Below are 12,107 nucleotides of genomic sequence, written 5' to 3'. Positions count from 1 at the left end.
AAACTTTAGCGGGAAGATGTCACTCTCGTGACGTCATACGTGACGTCACGTTTGATATCACGAGGGCAAAATTTACCCGCTAAACTTTGCAGGAAATTTTTCCGATAAATTTAGCGGGAAAATTTTCGCGCCAAATTTAGCGGAAATTTTTTTTCGGGTTGAGTGGCGTCACGTGTGACGTCATTATGGAATACGTCCCATAATACAATGCGCGGTTATGCCGACGGCGACGCCGCTCAAGCCGGAAACGAGTGCCTAAGGGCTGCGCTCTAAAAGCGTATTCAAAGTATGCAAACTAAACACAAAGTAGGGTCAAGGACGGCCGTGTGTTTCACCTTTTATATTCTCAGGAACCAAGTCGGTACGCTCGTGGAACTTTACGAATTAAGAGGCTAACGGCCCAAATAAAGAACCGAGGGTAGAAGGCGCAAGCCGCCACCCGATTAAAAGCATGGAGCCGTATGCATCTATCCGTCGATCCATCCAAAAACCTATTCTGAAGCGACAAATCCGGGACTGGATAGGTCAATTTTTAACAACAGCTGGCGAAATACTCGCACCATGTGCAACACAAAAAGTCAGCTTTCAGGATGCCACTGCGGCCACTTGTAAAGGTGAGCATCGCAACACAATGACGTTGACCTTTCACGCTTGTTTATAGTTCGAAGAACTACAAGTGGAGATCCGTCATGATTTCGTCATTTGTTCTCGTAGTATCCTGTTGGTGCGGAACGCTAGTGCATGTCACGTGGGAGCATGCTTTGAAGCGCGCGACCAAAGCGGCATGAGGGATTGGGAAACGATTTGTTAAAGCTTAAAACTCACGGTGCTCAAACTGTCCAAAGTGACTACACGGCACAGTCAAAAACCAGGGGGCGTGACAATCGAAGACCACCGTAATTTCTAGAGACGCTTTGCAGCAGTTTTGCATGGGCGCCGCCATAACCAACCTTCGGCTTCTTTTTCCTCTTTTATTCCGTTTACTTCACTTCATGATTACCACAACAGGACAGGTTATCGGCCTTTTAGAGTCTAGTGTGTTCATCTTCCCAGCATAGGCATTTGTGGAGGGTCCTCAACGCCCGCTTCAGTGGCTCGGCATATTGGCAGACGCACAAACACAACACATTGGTGACTGTAACTAAGTGAGCATGTAGTGCCTATGACACGCCCAAAGTTCGAAATATCCCGCATCACTTTCGCCCCCCCCCCCCCCCCCCCCTTCCCAAAGTCCATTTATTCCAGATAACTCGAAGCAGCTGAAGCGGTTTGCATTTGAGTAAAAACACTTATATCGTCTTCATTTGGTCTTCAGTATCAGAAATATCGACATTATCTTTCAATGTCGTGCACGGAGGCTGCAGAAAAGCATTTTCAAAGCACCGCCTAAGCTCTCCTTTCCGAATCGTTACGTCATAAAAGGAGTTCTCGGAATCTCCGATCTTCAGCGCCTATCAAATTAAGTTAGTCACGCGGACTCTTCACATTTTCAAAAAGGTCCGAAAATGACGTCGCGACTGGTGTCAGTGCGGGCAAATATCCCCGGCAAGCTTGCAATAGACATATTATTAAATTACTCAAGCATCAAAGAGAATGCAGGGAATGGTGTTCCACGCGCCGAACGTGCCGGCGTCTGCAGCAGTAGCTGTTCGAAAGCAAAAGTTTAAAACAAATGGCGTCTTGCACGAGCGTTCCTCAACGCTTTATTTTGGTTATTTACTTGGAATCTTTTATACGGGGGAGGCGTGCGCTTGAGGCGCGTGGAACACCAATCCCTACAGTCTCCTTGATGCTTGGGTAATTTAGCAATAGGCCTATTGCACGCGCTGCCCACACGAGCGACACGCACTTTGCTGCCGAGTATACCCTTTAATGACGTAACGACTGATCGGAGGTTTTTCGTATTTTCTCGCGTTTAGTTACATCTTTAGGGACAACGAACGTGATATTCAGATTCACGCGATAAAAATAACTTAGTATTCACCTATGTATAACTCGACTTTTTCAAAAACCTGCTCAGCTTCCCTTTAAGTGTGGTAGCATTTTTGTTTTAATGTCAACCCCTCTTTCTTTTTTTTTTCTTTCTTTTTTTTAGGATTTCGGTTGTTACATCGAAATGCATCAACAAATCCATGGCGCGGAGAGGGTGAGGTACATGTGTCGTCCTCCTCTCCTCGTCGAACACGTGCGCGGTTCGTACGAGAGTCAGGGATTCGTCCCGTTATCGCGCGCGTGCATGGGTCGCGGGACGAGGCGCTCACGGAATGTGCCGCAGTCTTCATAATGCCTCGCAAGAGGAACGAGCAGGCTGGAGGGGACATAGGTGAACAGAAGCGGCGGCGTGCTGAGCATGACCGTGCTAGCTATGAGCCATAAAAGAAACCGCGTACAAGCCCAAAAGTCACGGCAGACTTCACTTCGCTCGATTGGTTTAGTGTTAAAACTCCTGCCGTGACATTGCGTCTCAGGCTCTGCTTCATGGGCCACATAGCCTCGCAGTGCCCGGCTGTGCCCTGACTAAGCCGCAGGCACAATGCTCATACAGCCTGCGAAAGACATCTACGGCAGAATTATTTCTCGAAACACCGTAAGCATATGCGAAGCAGGTTTGCGTCATATGTACGCTCCGAACATGTACAGTTTTTTCTATGACTAATGTGACTGTTATACAATAAGGTAGAAACTCGCCCCAGATAGTGTCTCCAGACTGCCTTTGGTATGATGTAACAGCAATGGGACTGCGACTTAAAGGTGAAACCAAGTGTAGAAATAACGAAGAGTTTTAGCAGATAGTAGTTTCCTGAAAGCTTTCATATCGGGAGCAACTGTGACATCGAAAGCAACTTCGGATCATGTTCTGAAGCGTGCGGAAGGGCGCGTTCATGGGTTTGCAAAAAACGATCTGCTTAAACTTTCTGATCCTTCCTTTTGAGTCTTTATCTCAAGTATGACCACTTCCGATGACCATGGGCACACATTTGAGGCCAACGACCCATGACGGATCGAGAACTCTATTGTCCCAGCGTCGTCGTACCAATAATATAAACATAAACCTATCCCTCGCGTCCTTCAAAACGAAGGGAAAGTGTGCGGGCGAGCTGGTTAGAAAAGAACGTAATCTAAACCCCCGAGACATGGATGAATCGGAAAACGGACAAGAAAACACTCGATGTGCCGCGTTGTCCGTTATTTTATTCCTACATATCTCAGGATTTAGATAACTATACAGTTCTCGTCGCCGCAGCTCAGCCACCATCAAAAGCGGCACCGCTGCATCGCTCGCGATTGCCCCGACCGATCGCAATATAACGAGCGCCGGTGGACTTGCCAGGACAGTCGACAGGGTCGGGCGTGGCCGGTGGCGGCGGCGAAGAGTCATTCCCGGTCGCAGACCTCGGTATTCCTCCAAGGCGTCGCGCGAGGGCGGAAGGTTGTTGTCTGAGTACGTGCAGCCACAGAATACCGTCTCGACTGTACTCGACGGCATGTCGTCGGCGTCGCAGCGGCGCCTGGCTGCTGGAAGCCGCAGCCGGCGGCGAGGCAACGCTCTCGCTCGCAGGATTGCAGGCCCAGCCAGCTGGCGAAGCAGCTGGGGTCGAAGCCGCGCTCGGCGTGCCTCCTCGGGCTCAGGTGCCGCCCGTTCGCGTCTGCTACAGACCGTCGCTCTAGACGTTGGCGAGCGACCGCGCTTCAAAAGATAGTCTGAACACCGTGGATGGTAAGACGCTTTGTTTGGGAGCATGTCTGGCAGCCATGGGCACGCTTTACCAATTGGCTTGACAGCCTCTAAATAAGCTACGCTCCAAGGAAACGATACACGGATGGACGCTAGCGGCTGTACTCTTTACAGCGGGAGGTAGCGTTTGCCACCTAGCCGAGTGCTTAACATCATTTTTGCTTGTTGTCTGAAGCGCGTTATCGGAAATCCAGGCGGTTTTTTGTCCTCTAGAAACGCTAGCACAACCAGTGACAGAGGAAAACGATGTCCATTGAGCTTTCCCGTATGCAGTATAAACCTCTAGAAATCGCATATTGGAAACGTAACGATCGCTAATTGTGCCTGCTTTTACTAAGCAGTAAAATGGAAGTGGCCACAAAAAAATCGGGTATCGAGTGCCGATACTCTAAACCAGAGTTCTGCTCTAAACGTAGCTTTTCTATAGAGCGATTTACATCGCTTATCACCCGGATGAAAATTGCTGAGTCACTGAGCTGTGGACGCATGCGCGGTGTCAGATATACCGCACAGCAGAGCAACAGCGCATGCTCAGAAGACGTTCCACAACGTAGCTCACAAAAATGGCAGCGCGCAGAAAGCGATTTCTGCAAACATCTATAGTGGCTCTATATATCCTTGACTACCACACGATTCCCTCACTTCAGCCGCAAGATGGCGCCGCCCACAGATCGTGCTTGTAAGCGTCTCTACAGCTCGAGTGCCGTCAAGAATTCCGTTCGTCTAGCTTTGTTTGAACACTCGATAGGCGTCCGAGACGAGGCACGTCAAGTTGGAGATCGGAGACGTTAAGTCGTCGAGATCAAACTGACTCGAGCCAACGACCACAATGGAACAAACATCCTTAAGGTGGCGCGTGATTTTTTTAAATTTTATTCGTTGTTAATTTTTCCACTCCAATACGCTTTCCTATTATCTGTGACTATGCGTTTAGTGTGTGGTCGATATACGTATAGGTATTACCGAGAAGATGACGGGAGCAAAACAATGCATGGCTAATTTCTTCCGTAGCCTGTTGCAGCTCCGTCATCCTGGCCTGTGCTCGTAAAATTGGATGTTTCTATATCCTAGGGCTTATTTCCTTCCAGGCAAAAATCGACCAGTCACCGTACTGTAGTCGCCTGCACGGTGTTATATATATATATATATATATATATATATATATATATATATATTTTTTTTTTTTTTTTTTTTTTTGCAGAAGAGAGCGGTTGCGCAAGCTCAGAACGTGATGCCCAGTATAGAAAAGATGGCATCGCGCAGAATGCAATAATTGGAATGGTCTAGATTTCGTTTTTGTTATAAACATGACAATGTTACGTGCCTCCGTCGGCTAATCAAAGTGACGGAGCGTTGCACGTGGCAACTCTCCGCAGGAACACGCCCCGGCGTTGTGTTGACTTTACGAGCATCGAGAGACAGCAAGCCTGCCGAAGGTATACCATCGCGTGTATGCTGCACGTGTTTGGGGCTTGTCAGCTCCGGTTGTTTATGGTTGTCGTTCTAGTGGGACTCAGGCATTCAAGGTGCCCAGAGGAGGTTTTTGAGATCGCCTAAACATGGGATAACTCACACTGCGGGTTCCAAGAACTATAAAGAATCCATAAATCATAACAATGCGCAACCGACATAAAAAAAAAGACAGTTAAAGATTGAACACACTGAGGTAATCTCCGGCAATAAGAGGAGCATTTTTCCGGCAGCCAGCACGACATGTGACTAATGAAAACGCGACATTTTGTTGACATTGCAAAACACTGTTATTAAAAAATGTGTGTGCTTTTGTAGGTGATAAAAGCAAATAGGAGTAGTCGAAAAATGTAAATTTTTCACGGAGTGGGAACATAATACTATGGTGCCTGGATCGCGTCTTCGACTGGTGGGTTTACCGCCCTATCCCGCCCATACATCAAAAGTGGTCCCAATGTGGCAACAAATGACGCGAGTGTCATGCTGTTGCCTGTCGCGATCCTGGCGGTTGGCCGTAGAAATGCTGGCGAAAAGCACGAGCGAACGCGAGTGTCGCTTTCGTCACGGCGTCCCTTTAGGCGTCCCAACTTCCGGATGCTTCAGCTTCCGTGAACTGTCACAGTGGAAGGCGACCTGCAGCAGAACAGGCGTCTGCCACTTATACCACAACTGTTGGGGCGCCGCCAGGGTCGCAACAGGCGACAACATGACACTTCTATGACGTCATCAGGCGGAAATCGAGGGACAACTTTTTTGAACCCGGTAACCACACCAGTCGGAGACGCGTTCCAGGCACCATAATAATACTGCAATAATCGTCTGAAAAACCAGCACACTATATTTTGTTTTCGTGCTTTCTTTTTTTCTACTTTCCCGGGACTGATATGTGTCCGGTCGTCAGCTCTCGAGCGCGGGCATGCTGGGTTCAATCGTAGGCTGATTCTCGACTACGCGCGCAACGAGCCGCGCGCATTGGAGAGATCACTCTGCGGTTCATTCCAGCGGTCCGAAGCACGGGGATCCTTCGCTCGCTATCGGCTGACAGTGGTCCTGCTTTCGGAACATCCTCCTGCTATCTCCAGAGATGACCCCGGTGTGGTGCTAGCTTTGATCGCTGTTTTAATAGGAAAATCGGCCGCGTATCGTCATGATCTAGAGATTTCTAGGATGCTTAGAGCCAGCAGAGCTCACAGAGGCCGTATACGGCTTTTGCTCACTGCCAAGTTACGCTGAAACTACAGTGGCTTAAAGGGGATAGTGTAGTTAGCGCGTAGCCTCCACCATGTATCGGGAACGGCCGCTCCTTGGAAGACGGTGTAGGTGGCGCTTCGATCCGCAGCTCCGTTAGGGTGCCTCCATCGGCCGGCGGATAGAGGCACCCTAGCACGCTTCATAACCAATATAAATACCTCGAAAACAATTATTTGTTCCCAGTGAACTTCCAACGACATGGTTTGTGTTTGAAGGCGAATAAAAATCTGAAACTAGCAGACGACAGTGTAGTCGACAGCTGCGAATCGGCCGGAGCTGGCCGGAGCCAAGCTGACCAAGCGGCCAAGCCGGAGCCATAGCCGGAACGACGGTGCTGCAAGCGGCAGCGCCACCTGCGGCCGTCCTCCAACGCTGTGCCGCTTCTACGGTTTTGTTCGTTACACTACCCCCTCTAAGCCACTGTACTGAAACGGAGTGGTGTATACACGCCACGGTGACAGACACGTGCGCGGTACTCCATTACAAGAAATCAAATCACTCGTATCCAATTGCTGTTTGTCATAATTTTGTAATAATTTGATTACATTTATTACGGAAGTAATCTCACGAGTCATCTGATTACTTTTGAAAGTACTGAAATTACTCGTAACTGCTACCAATTTTCCGTCCCCTTTCTACTGGAGCCCTTTGTCCCTACAAGTTTTCTACCAAGGAATCCTCGAACCAATCCTCCGGCAGGAAAATAGTTTAGCAAATTTGGTGGGTTATGAAGATAAGTCGTCTTTAATACGGTGGTTGTAATTCAATACAGAGATGTATCGTTAATAAAAACACCTCTGATCCTCCTCCCCCTTCCCTCCTTTCCCCACAAAATCGTCCATAATGTAAGTTGTCCATAATTACGAGACAAAAAAAAAAAATGCACGCATTTTCGCAGTTTGTTCCCGAAAATGGTGTTCATAAAGCGGGGGTATCCATAGCAACGGTGCCCATATAAACGAGACATGACTGTACCGGACAGTACGAGAAAGACCCGTTTTCAAATCGGCAGAAACTCTGTCGCTTTGAAATTATAAAGTGATCGGAGAGGTAACAAGGTTACTTTTTCAAGTAATGGCCGATTACTTTCCGTCTCGAGTAATCAATCACCGAGTAACCCAATTGAACGCTTTTTTTTAACCGAGAGTAAATGTAATTGTAATCGATTACTTTTTTTTTGAGTAACCCGCACAAAGGTCACCTCGGAAACTACATATGATAGTGCAGGTCTTCCTTTACAAATACCTGCGTATACATCAACGCTCTGTTCACACTCGAGCGCGTTTCTTTAGCTCAACGCTATTTCATGTTGTGCCTTTCGCCGCCCGTCGTTTTTCGCAATTAAATTATATTTATTCCTAGTTTCGATGATAATGTCATTATGGGACGCGTTGGAAATGGTCCCATTATTTTCATTAAAATGCGAAGGATAGCCTTCCTTCATTACCTGAGTACATTCCTGACCGCAACGCTATCCTCCCCGCTCCACGAAACATCACGCACGAGCTAATGTCTACCATACAAAGCGCGTAAGGTGTAACCACGGAACCAAACAGACCCCGTGAAACACCCGTTGCATTCTAGCGCCAAAGTTAGACAATTAGAAAAGAACCGCCATAGCCAGTCCGCAAAGTGTGAGAAGGCTTCCTCATAGATTGATAGAAATCGTTTCCCAAAACGAACAGCGTACACGATTCCTTGTGACTTTCTATTTATATATGGAAACAAAGGTAGTTTCCCGGCCCTTGTTGGTGTGCTGTATAGAAGCGTCCAGGTACGAAGAAAGAGGGAGTAAAACAACATTGATGAAGAAACGTGACTTGCTGTTATGTTTATGTTTATTTTATTTATTGATGCTGGCCAACAGCCACATGCCTTCCCGGTGGTGCACCATCTGCCTCTTCTCTCTCTTTCACACAAGCACGCACAAAAAAAGAAAAATACAGAAAACAAAATCACATATCCTATTATAGTTTTGACATTACTAAGTATTTTAAAAGCTTAGAGGAATCAATATGTCATTAAAGTCATTTGCGCCACGAATGGCGAATAAAGCGTCTCTGAACGCTTTTAATACGCTTAGATTTTGAAGAATTAAGTTAAATCAAGGCAGTAGAACCAAATTCCAATTTTGAGCAAACAAAAAAAATTATAAAGATAATTCCTTTCCTGCAAACCGAACTTTTTTTTTTCTTTTTCATCATTGCGGCCTTAAGCTGGGAACGTTCTGTTTCGTTTTTCGCTGCCTTGATGTTTGTTTAACTGAGTTATTTTCTTTCAGACAAGTGACTGGCCGAAAGGTCAGTGGAACGAACGTTTCCTTTCCTCCAACCCTTTGTTTGCGCACGGTGGAACTGACCCCGCTATTCACCCGTCTCATTTTTTTCCCTCTCAACCATTCATTGAGCCAGCGACTAATCAGACATAAATGAATTGCTTCAGAAAAAGTCAAATCGTGATTTAACTCTAACGATCGTGTTATCCTCATCTATTTTCAGTCAGCGCACCTCGATATATTATTAGGTGCCAATACGGGCGGGCGGGGCTGTGGCTACGCCCCGCGTTTACGCACGTCCGTGATTGAATTACTTTCCTGGCGAGTCTTTAGAGCCCTGTGTATAACCGCCACAAAGTTCCGCGTGGGAATAACAGCGTTTAGTTCGCTTATCGAAGTTTCACACAAAAGAAAGATTCGACAACAAATAGTCACGCTTCTTCGCATATCCCATGAGCTTCGTAGATGCATATAGCCATCGTGTGGACACGTTTATGCTACAAGAGCAGTGTTGCGATGAATCTGCCTTTGGCCTAAATTATATAAAATATGCAACAAAATAAGGAACTGTTCATCTAAAAAAAAAAAAAAATGGACTGAGGGGCACAAAAGAGGGACGGCTGTACTGTCTGTCCCTGGGCCACTTAGTCTGATATTATAGTTATTCAAAGTATTAGTTCGTAACAGATCCCCGCCGACTCAACCACTTCCGATAGAAAAAAATAAATAAAATAAAACCCTTCGCTGCCAAAAATTTTATACTTGAGCGGTACCGCCTGCAAGCTGTCAAACAAGTTTGCTTCCGATCGGCGAAGTTAAAACGCGACACAAAGGAGGTTGTTTTTACCATGTCTGCCAGAACAGCTGGTTGAACTCATTATGGTGCGGCCACGTCAGGAAGCCATCATACGATTTGGTTTTGTTTCTGCACAACGTTTTCGCGACGCATCAGTGCACAGAGTCGGCAGTAGCCACAGACAGGGTTGTCCATGAACTGTGACCGAGGGTCGCCTATTAACTCTTGATTTTGTAGATAGAGTTTTCCGGGAGAAGGGAATAAATAAAAACACGGTTGACAATGAAGTGTGACCGAGGGCCACCATCAAGGCATGCCTCTCACACGTTGGGTAGATAGATTGTATTAGCCCTACGTAACGGGCGGTACCTTGCGCCACCTAGCCTAGCAAGCCTTTAACTTTTGGTCGAAATTCCGCTTCGCGATAAATTGTCTAACTCACAAATTTAGAGTAATATTAAACGTATTTAGATATTTCGCACCGATCTTTAAACCTTTTCTTTATGACTGTAATTATTTCTTTCTTCTATTCTTTCATCCCGGTGAAACCCGGTGCTCTCGCCATATCCGTTGCTCCACCAACAAGTGCAGGACGAGTGTCGCCTCCGTACGTACATATCATGAACGAAGAGTTGAAGTTTATCAACGATGAATAGCCTTTCTAAGTGCACACGACTCTGGTCATTGCGTATGTATGTCGCGTGTTCGCAGGACTCACTTGAATCCCATCTTACCAAGCAGGAACTGATCCCAAAGAGAGAAGTTCCCGCTACGTGTTATTATGGTGTAACGTTTTTTTTTTTTATTTTTAACAATAAGATGGCGTGTGTGCGTGTGCGAAACCGTTGTAACGTTGAAATTGTTCAATAAACACTAGTTGCCAGTTAGCGCCTGTTCTCTCGGAGTGTGTGTACCTCCGACTTCGAACCGTTCTCTTCGCATTTTTTTTTATTATGTCAGGACGAGGATTTGCGCATTTTAAAATCAGATGTACTAACGTCTCGCTCTGACCATGGCATACGTCTGTAAGTAGACTTTCCAGCCGTATGGTGCTTGGAGCGCGTCTCCGACTGGTGGATTTACCACGCCCTCAAAAGTGATCCCTCGATGTCCGCCTGACGACGTCATAAAAGTGTCCTACCGCGATTCTATAGCTGCTGTCACAACATCGCTCGTGGGTGCGCCAGATGCCTATTTCCTTGCAGGTCACGGGGCAGCCAGACAGCCAACGGAAACAAAAGCAGACACGGAATAGGACGCCACGACGACAGCGACCCTTAACGTCCGATCGCATTTCTCCGCCTTTCTCGCCGGAGTGTTTCTATGACCAACCGCCAGGATTGCGACATCCGACAGCCATGACACACCGACTCCCGCGACGCAACTTGTTGCCACTTCGGAACCCCTTTGGATGCATGGGCAGGATATAGGAGGGTAGAACACGACAGTCGTATATACGCGTTACAGGCACCTGCCGTGTTCGCCCGAAAGGGACGCGCACTCACCGACATGAAGATGGGTCGTCGGTACGGTGGTGGTTCCTGCGGCACTCTCGAAAAGCTTGCGCACCCGGTCGCTGACGGTCATGTGAGGCTCGTGCAGGAAGAAGGGCTCCGTCGCCTCCGTGCTCCTGGACAGGGGCGAGACGGACGTGGCCGAGGACGTCAGGCTGGACGTCTGTGCCGCTGTCGCCGATGTCGTCCTTCCGCAGGGAGACCTCTGCTGCTGCTGCAGGATCTGCTGCGGGGGTCTGGTCGACCTCGACGGACGACCCGAGGGCCGCGCGGGACCGGGACACGAGCACGACTGAGTCACCTGCGGCGGGAGAGACTCTATAGTGATCGCACGGCGATCGCTTCCCCAAAACCACCAAGATTAATGAAAGCCTGCGAACACCTTCCTCTATGGACCGTCATCGCAGTCGGATGGCGCCATCTCGGCAATTGGGCCCGAGTCTGACACCGAGCGTCGCACTCATTGAAAAAGAGGCCCAGCGGAACGCTGACACTGCGCTCGTGTCCAAGTTGTGCCTGTATCGGCTTTCACCGTGATCACGTCGAAATTCCAGTACGATTATTTCGGTTGGGCTCAGCTCGCCGGAAGAAACACGCGTGGGAAGTGTCACCGATGTGTTTGGCAAAGCACGCCACCGTCTGCGTTTGTGCGCCGATTAGATAAGACGGTTACCGTGAACATTAGCATATGGCAAGGCTCGCGGCTGCAGTTTTTAGGGCCCTCACCTGCCAACACCGGCTAAACGGAGGCTAAGCTGATTCGCCGACCTCAATATTATCTCCTGGATGACTGCCTGGCAGGAAAGCGTGAATGTGTCGAGTCGTCACGTTACGTTACCAGCCTCAGGGTGCGCCTATGATACGAGACTATACAATATGCACACACGTTTCCCAGTGGCCACGGAAGTGCGTTACGACTAAACAGAACGTAATAGGGTACAGGTTGGTACTGCTAACACGACGGACTCGCGGCGTCCTCCAAAGGGGGATCCAGAGAAAAAGGGAGGGGGGGGGGGGGGGGAGGGAGGTGCATGCACGGCTCGAACGGCTATAAGAATATGACTG

General features: G+C 48.1%; 1 protein-coding gene across 1 annotated transcript in view; it reads right to left on the bottom strand.

The window, feature by feature from the left end:
• LOC8026358 (hyphally regulated cell wall protein 3) overlaps nt 1-12,107 on the bottom strand; it is a 203,489-nt gene that overhangs the window by 37,802 nt on the left and 153,580 nt on the right. Inside the window, exon 5 of the mRNA XM_042290878.1 lies at nt 11,034-11,343. Within this exon, the coding sequence (XP_042146812.1) occupies nt 11,034-11,343 (310 nt within the window). The remainder of the gene's footprint in view (nt 1-11,033; nt 11,344-12,107) is intronic.

Source organism: Ixodes scapularis, unplaced genomic scaffold, assembly GCF_016920785.2.
Source record: "Ixodes scapularis isolate PalLabHiFi unplaced genomic scaffold, ASM1692078v2 PGA_scaffold1__304_contigs__length_218370807, whole genome shotgun sequence".
Classification (NCBI taxonomy): Eukaryota; Metazoa; Arthropoda; class Arachnida; order Ixodida; family Ixodidae; genus Ixodes; species Ixodes scapularis.
The sequence above is the reverse complement of the archived record's forward strand: the minus strand, read 5'-3'. Positions and strand labels throughout refer to the sequence as shown.